Source organism: Malus sylvestris, chromosome 15 (assembly GCF_916048215.2).
Source record: "Malus sylvestris chromosome 15, drMalSylv7.2, whole genome shotgun sequence".
In the NCBI taxonomy this organism is placed as follows: domain Eukaryota; kingdom Viridiplantae; phylum Streptophyta; class Magnoliopsida; order Rosales; family Rosaceae; genus Malus; species Malus sylvestris.
In genome coordinates, this window is record NC_062274.1 from 8,758,672 (window position 1) to 8,776,799 (window position 18,128).

Sequence of the window (18,128 nt, forward strand, 5' to 3'; positions counted from 1 at the left end):
ATCACCATGTTTTGAGTACACCAAATACATGCTTGCTGTTATGTTGCAATTTTATTTAATTACGATGTCATCGTTTTTAAAAAAATAAGTAAAAATAATTAGGAATGGTGTTATCACTAATCACATTTCTTGATGTGGATATGGCTTGAACCACTATCTAAATAAAGAGGAGGTTTCCGCAACCACTGAAATCAAAGTTGTTACGACTTACGAGGATAATAGAATTCAAGTCATGGTAATGACCCTCTAACTAAAGCATTGAATTTTGAATGCCAACAGAAGTGTGGAACCTACAAGAAACATATATAATTTCTTATGTTCAAGCTATGCCCAAGACAGGGAGCATTTTTGCTCACCACCATAAACTATGGTGTATGCTTACTATACATCTAATCAATTGACATATGTCATTTCACTTAATCTTGGTTAATTTTTTTTCAAAATTGAAAAAACTAACATTTAATGTGAAAGTTAACTAGAGTTAAGTGAAATGACATGTGTCAATTGATTAGGTGTATGATGAATATATACCATAGTTTATGGTGGTAAGCAAAAATGCTCCCGCCCAAGACATGATAACTGAAACTTTCAAGCATGAAAAATACATACGTATGTGTATAACATATGTATAAAATGTTTGATTTGATTTGATTTTCCAAAAAAAATAAGACAACTAATGATAAGTTACGATTATCTACCTCTTTTGAACTCAAAGAAATTAGGGAACTTTAATGAAAAGCATCCGGTACTGTTCATTTTAACGAAAAACCACATTTTTACACTAAAAAGTCAATCCTTATACTATTCACTTTACCCTTTATTTTGTCCTTATCATTAAAACTCAAAATTTTCAAATCCTTTTTATTAATTTTTCTAAGAAATTATGAGCAATTTCGCTTTAACTGCCACAATCAATAAAAAAACGTACAAAAATAAAAATATTTAAAAAAAAAAAAAAAATATATATATATATATATATATATATATATATATATATATATATATGCATGCACCAAAAAAATCTCTTAAAAAATAAAGAAAAAGAAAATAAGAAATAATTCCACCCAAAAAATAAAATTAATATTAAAAAACGTGATAACAAGACAAAAAGACTGCATCACTGATTCACTGTACATTGATACAAGGACTTAAAAGCGAGATGTCGGTTGATCCGGTAATGATAAATAAAATAAAAAAATACAGAAAATATAGCGATAAAAAGACAAGCAAAGAGAAAGCAAGCTGTCATTAGTAGAGAGAGAGAGAGAGAGAGAGAGAGAGAGAGAGAGTGTGGAGATGTCGTAGTGAACGGGCGACGAATTTGACAGCTTCTTCTGCCGACAGATCTCTCTCCTTTCTGATATCCCAAACCGCTGAATCGAAATCTCAGAAAAGCTTGAGAATTGAGGGGGCCAGCAGCCATGGAAGCCAATGCGGGACTGGTGGCCGGCTCTTACAAGAGGAACGAGCTCGTTCGGATTCGCCACGATTCAGATAGCGCGGTAAATTGTGTTTTTGGAGCTACCCATTTTGTTTGTTTTTTTTTTTTTTTAATGGTTTGTGTTGTTTTGGATGTGGGTTTTTGTGGAGTGTGTGGATCTGGTGGGACTGAGTTTTCAGTGAATTTTTGTGGGTTTTTTTTTTTTTTTTTTACTGAATCGGAAGTGGGTAGGCTTTGGATTGGATTTTGAGTGTTGATTGAGACTAGGGGAGGCGATGTTGGAGTCAAAGTTGGAGATTTGAGTTTGGATTAGTTGAAGCTCTGATCTTTTGTGGAAATTTGTGTGCTTTCTGAATAGTTTGGGAATAATAAATGTAATTTTAATCAGGTCCTAGAAATTTTTAATCTTTGATGTTTATAGCTGTATTTGCCGATACTTGTTGACAACCCAATCTAATTACTATTAGTTTTGTAAGGAATGTTTTGTAGTTTGAGGTTATCTTAATTTTCGACAATAAATCTAAGATATTGATATTTAATCCTCTATTCTCGGTGATCGCAAAATCGCAATTGAATTAAGCTCATGTCCACTTAACGAAACTACCGCAATGTAATTTCCAGCTTTATAACATTTAACACATCCCTGAGATCTGTTTTCTTAACTCAGCTGAGCTTTGAGCTGAACTGCTTGTTGTGCATGGTGGTTTACGTTATATGCGACTGACAATGTCAATTTACATATGTTAATTTAACGTTACTTGATGTGAAATTCTGAAGTGATTGATTGATTAAGACTTTGATAATGGTAACTGCGTGCATTCTTTGAGTTTCTTTATTGCAACATTTACTATTAGAACAGAACCTTTTTGTTTGCTAAAAGCCCAGAATATTTGCAGAAGCATATCAAATTCCTTGCTACTTTCAATGAATTGCCCTGTAATGAATTTGAACATCTGTGATGCAGCCCAAACCCGTAAAGAATCTGAATGGGCAGATATGTCAGATCTGTGGTGATACCGTTGGAGTTACAGCCACCGGTGATGTCTTTGTTGCCTGCAATGAGTGTGCCTTTCCAGTCTGTCGACCTTGTTATGAGTATGAGCGGAAAGATGGGAACCAGGCTTGCCCACAGTGCAAGACTAGATATAAAAGGCACAAAGGTTCGCTTGTTTTTTTCATTATCTCAATAGATTCCTACTGTTTTGACTTTTAGATATGATTCTTGAAATGAATTTAATAAAACTGATGTCCTTTAGGGAGTCCTCGAGTGGATGGAGATGATGATGAGGATGACATTGATGATCTGGAGAATGAGTTCAATTATGCGCAAGGAACTAGCAATGCCAGACGCCAATGGCAAGGAGAAGATGCTGATCTCTCATCTTCCTCGAGACATGAATCTCAACAGCCGATCCCCCTTCTCACGAATGGGCAGTCGGTAAGCGATTAGCAATGAAACTTCTTCATATCGCACATTTATCTCTGAAATATTGTAAAAATAAAAATAAAAACCTCTCAAGTTCTTGGAGATGAGCTGGTTGATTCTCTGGCGCTTCTTTTAATTTGATACTACAAGTAACACGTGTGAACGGAAGTGTTTCTAGCTCCTCTTTTGTGTAAATTGGAGTATTTGTACTCTTAGGTGAAATTACTGTTTCTAACTACAGTACAAGTCTTTTATGATTTGCATTTCTTTTCAATCTTGCTTTTTAACTTATGCTTTAATTCCTTCAGGTGTCTGGTGAGATTCCCTGTGCCACACCTGATAACCAATCTGTGCGAACTACATCAGGTCCTTTGGATCCGCGACAGCCAGGTACAAATTAATTACATTCCCACAAAAAGTCCTCTGATAATTGGTTTGTTCAAATAGTTATCTGATAATATTATTTATTATTGCAGTTCCAGTAAGAATAGTGGACCCATCAAAGGACTTGAATTCTTATGGGCTAGGAAATGTTGACTGGAAAGAAAGGGTTGAAGGCTGGAAACTCAAACAGGACAAAAATATGATGCATATGACTAATAAATACGCTGAAGGAAAGGGGGACATGGAAGGCACTGGTTCAAATGGTGAAGAACTCCAAATGTGAGCTTCCTGAGTAAAAGCTATACTTAGCAAGCATTTTTCCTTCACATTATAGATAACCGGAATGAAAAGTGTTTCATATGATGCAAATATTCCTTGATAATGACATTTTTGTTTTCTTTTGGCTTCCTCTCAGGGCTGATGATGCTAGACAACCTTTGAGTCGCATTGTGCCTATTTCTTCATCTCATCTGACACCTTATCGTGTTGTGATCATACTCCGGCTTATTATTCTGGGTTTCTTCTTGCAATACCGTGCAACTCACCCAGTGAAAGATGCATATCCATTATGGTTAACATCAGTCATCTGTGAGATTTGGTTTGCTTTATCCTGGCTTCTGGATCAGTTTCCAAAATGGTTTCCCATTAACCGTGAGACCTATCTTGATAGGCTCGCACTGAGGTTGGCCAACTTTGCAATATTTGTGACAATCTATAGTTGTTGAGGTTTAAAATATTAGTTTCATTATTGTTTTTATTTACCTAAACATAGTTTTCGCCATGCAGGTATGATCGTGATGGGGAGCCATCCCAGTTAGCTCCCATAGATGTGTTCGTCAGTACAGTGGATCCCATGAAAGAGCCTCCTCTGATTACGGCTAACACTGTTTTGTCCATACTTGCTGTGGATTATCCAGTGGACAAAGTCTCTTGCTATGTTTCAGATGATGGGTCAGCAATGCTTACATTTGAATCTCTTTCTGAAACTGCGGAGTTTGCTAGGAAGTGGGTACCTTTTTGCAAGAAACACAACATTGAACCTAGAGCCCCTGAGTTTTATTTTGCCCAAAAGATTGATTACTTAAAGGACAAGATACAGCCTTCTTTTGTAAAAGAGCGTAGAGCAATGAAGGTGAGTGCACGCAGGTTCAATATTGCATAGTTTCTCAAAATTAGTTAGTACATGATTCTTTCTTTTGTGCTATTTCAAACAGGATTATTATTGCAATTCTTTGCATATCTTGCCTGCTTAAAATAACATAATCATCCTTGTAGTGGTGCATTACTTTTAAAGCAATATCAGTTCCCATCTGATTTTCAGCTTTAAAACATTGATTGATCCTGATTGATCCTGCTTATAATTTGAAGTTTGACGCTAGTGCACAAAAGGAAAATGAAACACAGTGTTATGCTTTGGTAGATTATTGCTGCAATCCGTTCAAATAGTTTTAAATTTGAAATCGTGAGTTAATTATACCTAAGAGAGTTAACGGATGTTTAGAGAGCAGATTGTGGTAAACTTACATTCATTTTTAGCACTATGAATGGAGTCTCAATGCATTTTGTTTTTCCCACAGAGAGAGTATGAAGAATTCAAGGTTCGGATCAATGCCTTAGTTGCCAAGGCACAGAAAATGCCTGAAGAAGGTTGGACAATGCAGGATGGGACTCCATGGCCTGGGAACAACTCTAGGGACCATCCAGGAATGATCCAGGTACTTGGATTTTTATCCAGTGCATTTGGGTTTCTGCCTCCTCTTGCTTTCATACTAATTTAGTTTTCCATCGTGTGGAAGAACAGGTTTTCTTAGGCCACAGTGGGGGCCTTGATACTGATGGCAATGAGCTGCCTCGACTTGTTTATGTTTCTCGTGAGAAGCGACCTGGATTCCAGCATCACAAAAAAGCTGGAGCAATGAATGCATTGGTTTGTTTCCCCTCAAATTGATTATGATATAATTTTTCTTTTCTCGGTGGTAATGCCAGTGGTTTGACTTGTTTGGAACTATACTTTGTCAACATTTATGCTAAAGCTGGACAAATTCCAAATTGACCAGTTAGAACCCTCAATATTTCTTTGGCCAAGTAGGATCCTCAATAATTTCTTTTCCAATTAGGATCTTCAAAATTTCCTTTACCAGTTAGAACCCTCAATATTTCCTTGATCAATTACACCATGACACATTTTATGGTACAAAATGTCAGTCTCTTAAACAAGTTTAGTAAGATAAGATTGTTCCCTGATGAATTGAAGTCGGTACCAAAACCATTGTGATTTTCTAACTTGGTTCACCATGTGCCATGTAGATTCGAGTTTCAGCCGTCCTGACAAATGGTGCATATCTCTTGAATGTCGATTGTGATCACTACTTCAATAATAGTAAAGCTCTTAAGGAAGCCATGTGTTTCATGATGGACCCAGCTTATGGGAAGAAGACCTGCTATGTCCAGTTCCCTCAGCGATTTGATGGCATTGATTTGCACGATAGATATGCCAATCGGAACATTGTCTTCTTTGATGTATGTGCTACTTGATTTATAACTACCAGTTACTAATATCACTCTGAAAGTTAGTATGGATACACTCTGTTAAAATACATTCTTATTTCATCTTACTTGCAGATCAACTTGAAAGGGCTGGATGGCATCCAGGGCCCAGTCTATGTGGGAACTGGTTGTTGTTTCAACAGACAAGCTCTATATGGGTACGATCCGGTTTTGACTGAGGAAGATTTGCAACCAAACATTATTGTCAAGAGTTGTTGTGGTTCAAGAAAGAAGAACAAGACTAGCAATAAGAAGTATATTGACAAGAAAAGGGCGGTTAAAAGAACGGAATCCACCATTCCCATTTTTAATATGGAAGACATTGAAGAGGGTGTTGAAGGTCGCTTCTTATTATCTTTTTTATTTAAATTATTTTCTCCAAATATCTTACCGCGTACAGTAATGTTGTGAGTTATTCATGAAATTGTGTCCTTTGCATCACATATAACAAGGAAAATTTTAACAATTTTGCTCATTTGACAATACTTAAAAAGAAATAAAATTATTCGGAGTTTGATAGAATTAACAGAAACAAAATGATCTTTGATTAACAGAAAAACAAAATGATCTTTGATGGATCCATGCTTTGCAAATTTGACAGAGATAACTTCATATTCTGCAGGTTATGATGATGAGAGGACTCTTCTTATGTCCCAGAAGAGCTTAGAGAAGCGTTTTGGTCAATCACCAGTTTTTATTGCAGCCACATTCATGGAACAAGGAGGCATTCCGCCTACAACCAATCCTGCAACTCTTTTGAAGGAAGCCATACATGTTATTAGCTGTGGATATGAAGACAAGAGTGAATGGGGAAAAGAGGTCAGTATAGCGATATAGGTCCTAGTAGCCCTTGTTCCAAAAATACTTAATGAATGAACTTGTGATTTTAGATCCACAATAATTGACATTTTGTTTTGTCACCAGATTGGATGGATCTATGGCTCCGTGACTGAAGATATTTTAACTGGGTTTAAGATGCATGCTCGTGGTTGGATATCAGTCTATTGCATGCCTCCCCGCCCAGCATTTAAGGGCTCTGCTCCCATCAATCTTTCTGATCGTTTGAACCAAGTGCTTCGATGGGCCTTGGGTTCCATTGAAATTTTGCTCAGCAGGCATTGTCCCATATGGTATGGCTACAATGGCAAGTTGAAACTTTTGGAGAGACTTGCATACATCAATACCATCGTTTACCCCCTCACATCTATACCACTGATTGCATACTGTTTACTTCCTGCCTTTTGCCTTCTCACAGAAAAGTTTATCATTCCTGAGGTAAGTACTGGTTCTGTGTCGATCTTACTTGAAACATAAAAAAAAAAAAAAATACTAATTCTGCAACTTTTGGAAGAATTCATTAAGATGATTCTTTAGGCTTTTCACATTCCAGATCATCATTCTGGGCAGCCACTAAATTTGTTGAATGTTTATGCAGATAAGTAATTTCGCTAGCATGTGGTTCATTCTGCTCTTTGTTTCTATTATTGCAACCGGTATCCTTGAGCTAAGGTGGAGTGGAGTTAGTATTGAAGACTGGTGGAGAAACGAACAGTTCTGGATCATTGGAGGAACATCAGCTCATCTCTTCGCTGTCTTCCAAGGTCTCCTGAAAGTTCTTGCTGGGATTGATACCAACTTCACTGTGACGTCAAAGGCATCTGATGAGGATGGGGATTTTGCTGAGCTGTACGTGTTCAAATGGACATCACTTCTCATCCCTCCAACCACGGTTCTTCTTGTGAACATGGTAGGTATTGTGGCCGGTGTTTCATATGCCATAAATAGCGGTTACCAATCTTGGGGTCCACTCTTCGGCAAACTGTTTTTCGCCCTATGGGTCGTAGCACATCTGTATCCATTCTTGAAGGGTCTGTTGGGTCGGCAAAATCGCACCCCTACAATCGTCATCGTGTGGTCTATTCTTCTTGCATCAATATTTTCCTTGTTGTGGGTGCGCATCGACCCATTCACTTCGGACAAGACAAAAGCTGCATCAAACGGTCAATGTGGCATCAACTGTTAGTTCATTTGAAATACAATAATTTTGTGGAACCGGCATCTCTCCACACCATCAGTGTGTATATACAAGAAATCAAGTAAATCGTCGACTGAACTTGTACACAGGGTCTCCTCATCCAAAAGGGAGTCAGGTGGAAGAGAAACGAGAGAACGCCTTGTGTATCGTTCTTATTGTCCCCTTGTCTAGTATTTATTGTTCGCTACTGAAGTATGTTTTCTTGAACTTTGATGATCTTAGCCATTGTTTGTTGTGCAGTATTGTTGTAATGGTTGTTGTCAAGGACTCGAGGGGAGGATGTAGAAAGCTATTTATTTCAGTAATCGGTCTGTTTTTAAAGGACAAGCTTTGTTTTGGTCGATGTAAGCATTACAATTGAAATACTGATTCTTTCATTGAACAAGCCTATGTTCCTAAGTTCATATAGGTTGAACACAATAACCATGCAGCCACTTTTTGTTGCAAACATATTCACAATCGCATGACTGATGCTCTGATGAAGCACGGAGAAAAACTTGAGTAGTACAGCTTGACAAGCTAGATGACTAGCACTCCTCCGGCAAACGGATCCAAGTGCACTTGGGTACCAACTTTTAATGCGCGGGGACTCACCGTTTGTGAGAGTGATTTGATTAGCTGGTTAATTAGGTTGTCTTATTCAAATTTTTCTCGATCATACCATATTACCACCACTAAAGTAGCAAAGTACATCATGCTAAAACAAGGCCGCATTTGTGAGAGCTAATGTGCTCCCTTATGTATCGAATTTGAATCTTCCTTTACGTAGTTTAGATTAGTACACTAAGTTGAACACCACCAGTGAAAGTAAAAAAATAAATTGGGAGGGCAAATATGTCATTTCGGCAAGATTGAGTTGTAAAACGGCTTGTTGACTTGTAGAGCCAATAGGACTGGACTGGAGCACTTCTTCAAACCCCCTCGGAACCTTCGGTAGTCCAACAAGAGGAATTAGGGTTTTTCTTCTCCCTCTCTGCAGAGCCAAACAAGAAGAAGAAGAAGAAGAAGAAGAAGAAGAAGCAATGGAGGGTCTGGCAGAAGAAGTGAACAACTTGCAAATTACAGACGCATCGTACAACAAGAACAATAAGAATCGCATCCAAGTCTCCAACACCAAAAAGCCCGTCTTCTTCTATGTCAATCTCGCCAAGGTAACAAAAACCAAATCCAAAAACCCTTTTCTCCTTGTTCATCTGTTTCGCTGTCGATTTTTTGGTGGCTGCAGACTTTTGTTGATTTCATCTTGTATTCATGTTTATTCTTACTTACAGTAGTGTGTGTGTTTTGAGTGACTCAGTGGTTTTCAATTTGGTATTTGCAGAGGTACATGCAGCAGAACAACGAGGTGGAGCTCTCCGCTCTCGGAATGGGTACTGTTTCATTACCTTAGCCCTTCCTTTTTTTCTTTTCGGTAATTCAGTTAGGTTATTATTGGGTTGTCGATGCTTTTATGTCTTCATTTTGATTATCGTCTCTCTTGTCATGAGTGCGCTTATGGATCAGAACTGTAACGCTGCCTAGGCATTGGCTTTTCCATAATCATTTCTCGACCGTGTCAAATCGTTCATTATATTTGTTATTTTTGAAGTGGAAGCTTTGTATCTTTTGTGTACTAAGGATTCACAATTTGCTTGTATATCTGCAGCTATTGCCACAGTGGTTACCATTGCCGAGATTCTGAAGAATAATGGATTGGCCGTTGAGAAGAGTACTGTTCTTGTGCCTTTCTGAAGTCCTTTTCTTGTGTAGTAATTGTTCCTCATGTATATTTCAACTTGCTGTTGTATGCAACACATACAGGAATCATGACTTCGACAATTAACATGAGGGAGGATGCAGGAGGGCGGCCAATTCAAAAGGCAAAGGTAATATGCACCAAAGTAGGGGATTCTAGAAACATTGTTAGATGCTAGCAACGAACCTTATAGGTGAACGTTAAGATGGGCAAATATAGTTTTAATGGTTTGAAAGAAAAGGAGCTTCATATTAATAAAGTAGTGCTTGTTCTCGTAAATGGGGCATCGTAGTTTTCATAGTTTGCTTGTTTCTGAATTTAATCAACTACTGGCTCGTGCACAATGTTGTGTCCATTCTTCGGGGCATGGACATGGTATTGGAATATATTAGATATCCGACTCTCTCGATAATTGATCTCATTAATTGAATTGTCAGACCTTCAAGGCAAAGTGTTGGCTTAGTTCTTTCTGATTGTAAAAATATATTCTCTGCTCCTCCTTTTACATGTGAAGTGCTTGTTTAACCAGGGTTTGTTCTTTAAGTTGTTTGCGAGTAATTTATGAGTTTCAGAGTTGGTTTAATCATTCTGCTCTTTGATTTTCTCAGTTTCTAATTTGACCTTACAATGTGATTCCTTGTTATTCCTTGCTATTTAGATTGAAATACTGCTCGGAAAGTCAGAGAAGTTCGACGAGATAATGGCTGCTGATGCTGCTGCAGCTGCTGCTGCCGAGGAAGGCATTGAGTACGAGCAGAGTTGAAACATATATCTGATGTCCGACTTTTGTTCTTAGATTCGTCTCTCTAGTGGCGTTTATTTAGCTGTGATAAAATTTCTTTTAGGAATTGGTGTAGAATACCGTTATTTCTGCTACCAAAAGATTCAAATTGTTCCTAGGTTCGTTGTTTAAGCCGGCATTTGTGTTAGAATGTTGTGAATTTGAAATGCTCTTCTAGTAGACCAATGACATTCCTTCTGCTCGACATCTAGAATGCGTGTGAATCTGGTGTTTGTATTGCTTCTTTCTGCCGGTTGTTGGCAAGTGAACCCTAAAGTGAAATTATTGGTTGCCCCCGCACCGCTCTCATTGTTACCGGTTGTTTTCTCCCTTGTGTCTATTTCTAAAATGAGTCACGTGACGAGAGACGTACGGAAGATAACATACAACTGTGATAGCTGAGATTTCCCCCATTGTGGGGTCCCCTTTGCATGTTCAACAAATTAGAAAGGTGAGTTAGACAGAGAACAAGTACAGGCCTATTGGAATTGGATGTGTTGGATGTGCAATCGTGTACCCTTCCTTATTAAGTAGTTGTGAGCAGCCAGCCTTCAGAGAAACAGAGAGAAACAGAGAGAAATCAAAAGGCTCAATAGTTGAAGGTGTGCATTAGCTAAGCAGTGTCCGCAGCAAAAGATTATTGTCCGGAATTATGTCACATGATATAATTTATTCACGTGTTATAATACAAATAAGGAGCTTATGCTTAAGATCATTCCCGTACCATGCAATAATTTCTTGTCACATACAACCCAATCAGTAGTGGCCTTTCGGCAGTGTACGTCCCCAATGGCGACACGAGCTGACATGCAAGGACAAGGATAGCAAAGGGAATTGCTGGCAAATCCTCCAAAGCAATAAATAAAGAGCACCCCACAAAGAAATGCATGCGTACAATGTGTCCACCCTTGGAGCCGCATGTAACATATCAAGTCAACAGTAATCTGCTCACTCAGTTAATGACGAAAAAAGCCAAATGCCATTCAAATTAATCCTCAAAAGCATCAAGTCTAACCTCTTGAAAAACAAGGCTCCCCTCAACTCAATTGCAAAATGTGAAGGAACGAAAATAAATATCCAGCAATCAAAAGAAGAAAATGGGCGAGTAAACCTGTGTCGGAGATAAGTTATCCCGTGTCCTTACCACTGCTAGGACCGATATGTAATATTAATTTATTTCTCAGGAAAGTATTCTATTCTTCCTCTTTTTCCTCTACCAGTATCCGCTTGCATGCTTCGTAGCACATAAAAGAAATCCCTGCCGCAGGCACCAACTTCATGCAGCTCGGGCCTAGCCCTTTGTATAAACCCTCAACCCCCTGCTTCTCAAGTATACTGGTGAGGGCGTGAAGCATATTTCTATGTTGTGTTCCATTCACGGCTCCCGCCTGCATGTGCTTGCGTGCCACCTCAAGTGGGAATGTCGCAGTACTTGAAATAGCACCGGCTGCTGATCCAATTAAAAGGGTTTCAATGTTGCCGATCTTCTCCTGCTTGAGAAACTTGCGATAGGCTTTCCGTAATGTATCATAAGCATAGTAATTGGTGGCAGCATATGGAATTACTCCAATAAGACTAGGGGCAAGACCTCTGTAGAGTTCTGCCGGTCCCTCTTCTCGCACTATTTTTAAGAATGCATCCAGAAGACCGTCATAAGCGTCTCTCTGCAAATATAATGACATAGTTATGTGATTGCTACAGCCATACTTGAGATAGGCACACACTTCTGCTAATCGTTACGTACCTGAATGGTTAGCCGCGTCTTAATTAACTCAAGAGGGTATGTGCAAATTGTTGAGCTCACTCCAGCACAAGCACCTGCAATTAACGAGGCAGGAATTGGAAGTATGGGCTCCTCTCCAGGTTTTGGTGACAGTTGCTTGTTAACCGTATCATAAGCAAACAGCTGCCACAAAAAAAAAAGGTAGCAGAAATTCAAATACAAAACCAATTAAACATGCAGAATTGAAATCTTTAAATCTTTGTAATCAAAATCATATTCATGCAGGGAAGTTCCAACTGATTTTCTCGCCAAATTTGCGTTAACATAACATGTACACACAATACAACAGCTATAGTACATTGAACAGGGTGCCTTAAATATTATAGTGCTTCTCCTCAATGATCAAATGGAGAACTGATTAGCACGTTAAATCAACAAATTGCCCCAGCATTTCCCATTCTATAACTACTGAAGAGCACCATGCAACGAATTCAATTTCTCCAATTCACACAAGGTTCCTCCTTGAAGTTCTGCATAAAGTAGTTTACCATACCTTGCAGAATGCAGATCATTTGACTAGAATGAAAAGCACAAACACGTGCAACTAAAAGCTACATCATACTACATGATTGACAGTGAGAAAACAACTCTGAAAAAAGACCTGTGATCCCATAGAAAAAACATCATGATACCTTGTGGAACCCAAAGGCCAAGCTTTTCGGATTAAATAAGAAATGTTCTCAATTATTAATTTCACCGACTGCTCAATGCTTATGGGACGCCCTTGATATGTTCAGAGAAACTAAATGCCACATGAAAAAGTATGAAACTTGACTTGCTCCTAGTTTCAACAAACAAAGGGAAACCAGCAGAACCCATATTACATCAAAAAGAACTTGACACTAATGCATTAGTTACACCTAAAACAGAACAAATCAAATCACTGACAAGATAAGCACACAAAAGTAAATATGATACAAGTTGAAGATACCAGACATGTCATTCACCTAAAACAAGTTAATACGAAAGAAATCTTCCTACCTCTATCGCCTTGCTCGGTGCAACCCGAATCACATTGACTAGATTTCCCCTAAACAACCCCTTCCACCCATCAATTTTCATTATATCATTGAAGACCTCAGTAGTAGATTTCCCACAATTCCCAACCATCAAATGAGTCCTTATCGTCTCCAATGGCGCCACAGCCGTCCGTGAAATTGCCCCGGCTACTGCACCACTTATTAACCTCCTCAGTGAAGGGTTAGCAATCTTAATCTTCAATTTAAGACCGCCCTTCTTATTCCTCACCACCTCTTTCTCTTCCCCAACCCCAAAACTCTTAATCCCCTCCACATACTTCATGTATTGCTCGGCATACGGAAGCTTCACGGCCCCGCCATCACGTCGTGGATTGGGAGGGTCTGGCGAGACCCCGAAGCCCATCCCCACTTGGCTAACGCTTGCAAATAAGCCTCCGGGATGGTAACCCCCCTCTTCGGGACTCCATTGAAATCCCAAATTTCCCAAATTGGAAACAGATAGAAACCCATCACTCTTATCATCGATAACTTGGATTTGCTTCCTACCCATTGATCAAAACCTAATGTAAAACGCTTTCTTCTATGGCTTAGTGACAGACACTCGCATTATCTGCCACGGTTTCAAGCGGATTCACAGTGCTTGAGAGGCAAAGATTCGACTTTTAGCAAATGGGTAATCGAAGAATCCATTTTTATTAGATGAGTGAGAGGAACAAACAGCAGATGGGGATACAGAATTTGGGTTTTGTTCTGATTCGGAAAAGGAGGCGATAAAAACGAAAGGGGGAGGAGGAGTGAGAGAGGAAGAGAAAAATAAGGGGAGAGGGAGGGAGAGAGAGAGAGAGAGAGAGGTAGGTGGGAATTGGATTCTCTCTCTGCTTCTCTCACACACAGTCGCTGCCCCCACTCTCTATTTCTGTGTGGGGAATAGGAATGGTTTGGTGGGGTGGTGGCTCTTGAGGTGGGTGATGATGGGGAAGGGGAAACGGAAAAGGGAGTTAGGTTTTGCGTCCAGGTTCGTAAAGCTACTTCTCTCACTTGAGTAAGCAATGGTCGCGTTTGGGTTGCTCGAGGATTGACTCACATTTTTTCTTTTTGGTTTATTAAAAAGATAAATACTAAGCAGATTCAGTGAGATTAAAATTCTATTACTTTACAATTTAACGTTATTTTATTTATAAATATTATAAAATGTGTAAAAAAAAATATGAAGTGTCAGAAAAATCTACTTAACATTTTTCTTTTATAAATAGGCATAATTTGTAGATTTTTTATAATTATAAAATACTTTTGCTCATAATCATTTTTTTACTAAAATCGTTTTCATTAAAATAGTTATGAAATTTTATTAGAAAACCTGTTTTCTAAAAGAGCACTAAGTGCTAGTTGAAAAAGCTTCTAGCACGTGCTTCTTCGAAAATCGGGTACTATAACTATAACAATAAAACCATTTCTGATTTTTGAAGTTTTCGTAGATTTACACCTAAAATTGTTTCACTTTTTCAAAATTCACCATGACCTTTTATTTCAGTCAAATACCTCTATATACACCTTCATCAATGGATTTGGATCCTCGTCAGATCCCTCCCTGGGGATACTAAAGATCAACGCATACGGGCTGTTGATAAAAAAACCTGCGACCATAATTTTTTTCTTTTTTATATTTTTCACGTAAAACAAGATTATTTTACTTTTAAAAAATATAAAAACATTAAATTGTAGCCGCACGATTTTTTATTAACGGTTTGTGTGCTTTGATCTTAGGATCCCCAGAGAGGAGATCCAGAAGGGATCCAATTCCTTCATCAATTACCTTCTCACTGTTCTATTACTCAATATTTTTTTTTGTTGACGAATTCTATCAGTGTTTTATTATAGCAACTCATCTAATTGCAGAATAATCACGTTTTTATACCCTATTAAGTGGTTCACGTATGGTCCAAGTGATATGGATGACGTTTTTATCCTATTAAGTGGTTTATTTGTTGTCCAAGTGATGTGGAGGGAAAAATGAGTGAAAATTATGAAAAATCTGATGATGGTATGGCAATTGGATATTTGTAAGAGTTTAACGGGATGATTGGCTAAAATAAAAGTCTAGGGTGGAAATGAACATGACTTACAAGTTTATGGAGTAAATAGGCGAAAATGTCTAAGTTTGTCTAGCATACACAGTCAAAATGTATTTTGATGGTTAGAAAGCAATTTCATCCTTACCAAAAGCAAATCCCAAGTGATTTTAGTGTCCTATCCCTACCTCACAATTCTACCACCCCCAATTCACTCCACATGAGAAGGACTTGCATCCTCCAGATGACGTCATGGCATTCCAAATCAATAACACATCACCACATGTTTTTAAATTTTAAACATAGCGTAACATGATTGGTTTGCAATATTGTCACTGTAACGTCTTAGTTTGATGTATGATCTTCCTCACTCACACACTTAACCGCACTTGATTATGAGTGTTGTGAATTGATTTCAGATGTACTTGAATAAATATTTTCTCATATATAAAATTTTGAATCCGAATCTCCCCTTTTCGTTGCCAAACCAACATGTCATAAACCTACTTCTTGATGTCCAATGAACAAGTTGAACTAACCCGACATTGAATTGTTTGGTTCTCATCAGCTTGTTTACCAGAATATGTGATCACCCAATTTGAATCGAACTATTTGATAGTGATCCGTTTAGATGACGGATTGATTTTTGTTTTTGACATAATTAATTGAAGGAAAAATGTGAGACACAAGTTAAGAGAATTAAGTAATAATTTTTTTTACGATAATTATGAATTATACTAATTGCTGTATCTGGTTTTTTCAAAAGCGAATTGTTATTAGCATTCCAAAAATCTCATTCTACATTTCTCACAAGTGTACTTTTATTTATAATTATAGAAAGTTTGGAGTGCCAAATGAAATTTTTGGAGTGCTAATAGCAATTGCCTTTCGAAAACCTGCACAAGCTTGGATGCAAAATGGGAATATTGACAAGCTAGCTTTAATGGTGATTTTTGCTACACTTTTTGAGAAATCTAATTTCTTTCAGCATATATCACTCATCACTTGAAACTTTCCAAAACCTAAATTAGAAAAAAAAATTGTATTTGTGTGAGGATATGATGAGAAAAGAATGAAACAATCAAAACAAGGTCGTTTTGAGTTGTTTACATGGGGAGTTTGATGGTGGGAAAGAGCTTCAAACTCTCGATTTAACCCTTTTTAATGTTTCTCCACAACAATGTATATCTTAACTCCATAAATTTATATTTAAAACTGCAATTTGATTTAAATATGGCCATAGTTTAGAGCTGCCAAATAGAGGAGCAAGTGAAGAGAGAACCAGGACTACAATTTGTCCCACATCGGCTATAAACAGCTAAACACAAAGCTTTATATACCTTGAGCAAAGAGCACCAATCGCCGAGCTAATTAACGCAAGCTTATAACCCGAGTGGGGGCATCAAGGTGTTGGAACGCTGGTCTGGTCTCAGCTGGTCGGGTCTGTCGTGGCTCTATTCTGGCCCGCCCGCTCCAAGCCGGGTGTTGAGCCGTGTGGATTGGGCGAAGGCTCAGGCTTCACGGTTCCTAGAGCGGAGGGCACCGCGTAAGGCTGGCTTCACAGAGCAACGATCACCTCCCGCCCTCGGTAGTGGAAGGATAACGGGTCGGTGCCACCCGGATCCATCATGGCCCGCTGGACCGTTCCAATTGAACCAACGCTTTTTGTATGTTTTTTGCTTTCTTTACCGTAAATCTCTGTTTTAATTCGAATGCTTTTGTGGCGTATACCAAAATCCCAAATCATCTGACTCATTTAAACATCTGTGGTGCTGATTTTGGTGGTGCCGGCGACGCATTGCCGGAGCAGTGGTGGTGCAACAAAACTCGGAAAAAATGTTGACTTCGCTGAAAACATAGTTGGCGCAAATGCAATCGTCTTCCTTTTCGACAATGGCATTACAGCAATCTTGTTGAATGGCCGGTTTTCGAGTCCGATAAGATACACAAATCTCATCGTAACAAGTAGCAGAAGCAGTGTGGTAAGCTCCAAGGAACTTTTCAAGCTTAGGATGGGGAGAGAGAGCCGGTGTTTTGGGTGGAGCAGGAGAGCTGGAATCGGAAGCAGCCAAGCGTTGTGTCAGTGCTTAAACAAAAGAGAAGGAAAAACACAGCAAGCACTCCTCCTTTCATCATCTTTGCTAAATTTGATGAATCACAAGTGAAATATAAGTGAGTTGAGTTGCATGGTGAATGTCAAAACTTAAATTGATAATTATCAACATTTAAATGAGATTGATTTGATTGTATCGATCCAATTAGTTGATCGGCGTTAGTCTCATCTCCTCCAGAAGCAAAATCCAAGTGTTTTAGTGTCCTTACCCAACCTACAGCCGCATCACCCCACTCGCTCCCACACCAGGTAGTTCTAATGGTGCTTCCTTTTCTTAACACTGAGTAATCTTATTATTTTTAATTTCTTGCAGGAACTTTAATCCATATACATGATCACTTGAAATTTTACCCTTCAATAAAAAGAAATGGGAAGATAATTGTGTGAGAGTATGCAGAATCTAAACTTTAGGAACACCACTTGTCGTTTTGAGTTTTTTTCTTTTGGGAGTTTTAATTGTCGATTCATCCTTTTTTTAATGTTTGTCCACAACAACGTAAATCTCAACTCCCGAAGTTGCGATTGAGAAATACAATTTGATTAAATGTGGCCAAAATTTTGAGTTGCCAAAGTACAAGTTAAGAGAGAAGAACCACAACAACTACAACTTGTCTCACATCGACAATCAGCAGCTATAAACAACGCTTTATATGTTGTGCACAAGCCGCACATCCCGTCGAGCTTAGCAACGCAAGCTTGTAACCCGAGTGGGGACATTAAGGTGTTGGGACGCTGGTTCTGTCTTAAGCCGGCCGGGTCCGATGTGGCTCTTTTCTGGCCCGCCCATTCCAAGCTGGGAGTTGGGCCGTGGAGCTTAGGCGAAGGCCTGGGCTT

General features: G+C 38.6%; 3 protein-coding genes across 3 annotated transcripts; 2 read left to right on the forward strand and 1 right to left on the reverse strand.

The window, feature by feature from the left end:
- The first annotated feature begins 1,233 nt into the window (after positions 1–1,233).
- LOC126605780 (cellulose synthase A catalytic subunit 1 [UDP-forming]) lies at positions 1,234–8,218 on the forward strand. The gene is made up of 14 exons (XM_050273214.1): positions 1,234–1,502; positions 2,406–2,601; positions 2,698–2,879; positions 3,176–3,257; positions 3,344–3,530; positions 3,667–3,933; positions 4,038–4,383; positions 4,829–4,966; positions 5,053–5,178; positions 5,559–5,771; positions 5,874–6,138; positions 6,421–6,617; positions 6,723–7,073; positions 7,234–8,218. Exons 1-14 carry the CDS (start codon positions 1,422–1,424, stop codon positions 7,819–7,821), a joined length of 3,219 nt encoding a protein of 1,072 aa, XP_050129171.1. The 5' UTR covers positions 1,234–1,421; the 3' UTR covers positions 7,822–8,218.
- Positions 8,219–8,725: 507 nt separating this feature from the next.
- LOC126605785 (uncharacterized protein At2g34160-like) lies at positions 8,726–10,556 on the forward strand. Its single transcript, XM_050273218.1, has 5 exons — positions 8,726–8,984; positions 9,155–9,203; positions 9,479–9,541; positions 9,634–9,698; positions 10,227–10,556. The coding sequence occupies exons 1-5, from the start codon at positions 8,856–8,858 to the stop codon at positions 10,329–10,331; spliced, it is 411 nt and encodes a 136-aa protein (XP_050129175.1). The 5' UTR covers positions 8,726–8,855; the 3' UTR covers positions 10,332–10,556.
- A 379-nt stretch (positions 10,557–10,935) lies between these two features.
- Positions 10,936–14,161, reverse strand: LOC126605781 (adenine nucleotide transporter BT1, chloroplastic/mitochondrial-like). Its single transcript, XM_050273215.1, has 3 exons — positions 13,114–14,161; positions 12,094–12,255; positions 10,936–12,013 (listed from the first exon to the last, which is right to left on the reverse strand). The coding sequence occupies exons 1-3, from the start codon at positions 13,660–13,662 to the stop codon at positions 11,543–11,545; spliced, it is 1,182 nt and encodes a 393-aa protein (XP_050129172.1). The 5' UTR covers positions 13,663–14,161; the 3' UTR covers positions 10,936–11,542.
- Positions 14,162–18,128: the final 3,967 nt, after the last annotated feature.

What these genes read in the sequence shown, in the direction of transcription:
- LOC126605780 (XM_050273214.1), top strand. Translation starts at nt 1,422, where the DNA reads ATGGAAGCCAATGCGGGACTGGTGGCCGGCTCTTACAAGAGGAACGAG. An exon ending in GCCACGATTCAGATAGCGCG is followed by an intron (nt 1,503 to 2,405) that starts GTAAATTGTGTT and finishes TCTGTGATGCAG; the next exon opens with CCCAAACCCGTAAAGAATCT. An exon ending in CATTGAAGAGGGTGTTGAAG is followed by an intron (nt 6,139 to 6,420) that starts GTCGCTTCTTAT and finishes CATATTCTGCAG; the next exon opens with GTTATGATGATGAGAGGACT.
- LOC126605785 (XM_050273218.1), top strand. Translation starts at nt 8,856, where the DNA reads ATGGAGGGTCTGGCAGAAGAAGTGAACAACTTGCAAATTACAGACGCA. An exon ending in TCTATGTCAATCTCGCCAAG is followed by an intron (nt 8,985 to 9,154) that starts GTAACAAAAACC and finishes TGGTATTTGCAG; the next exon opens with AGGTACATGCAGCAGAACAA. An exon ending in GCTCTCCGCTCTCGGAATGG is followed by an intron (nt 9,204 to 9,478) that starts GTACTGTTTCAT and finishes GTATATCTGCAG; the next exon opens with CTATTGCCACAGTGGTTACC.
- LOC126605781 (XM_050273215.1), bottom strand. Translation starts at nt 13,662, where the DNA reads ATGGGTAGGAAGCAAATCCAAGTTATCGATGATAAGAGTGATGGGTTT. An exon ending in CACCGAGCAAGGCGATAGAG is followed by an intron (nt 12,256 to 13,113) that starts GTAGGAAGATTT and finishes TTTTTGTGGCAG; the next exon opens with CTGTTTGCTTATGATACGGT. An exon ending in AGACGCGGCTAACCATTCAG is followed by an intron (nt 12,014 to 12,093) that starts GTACGTAACGAT and finishes TTATATTTGCAG; the next exon opens with AGAGACGCTTATGACGGTCT.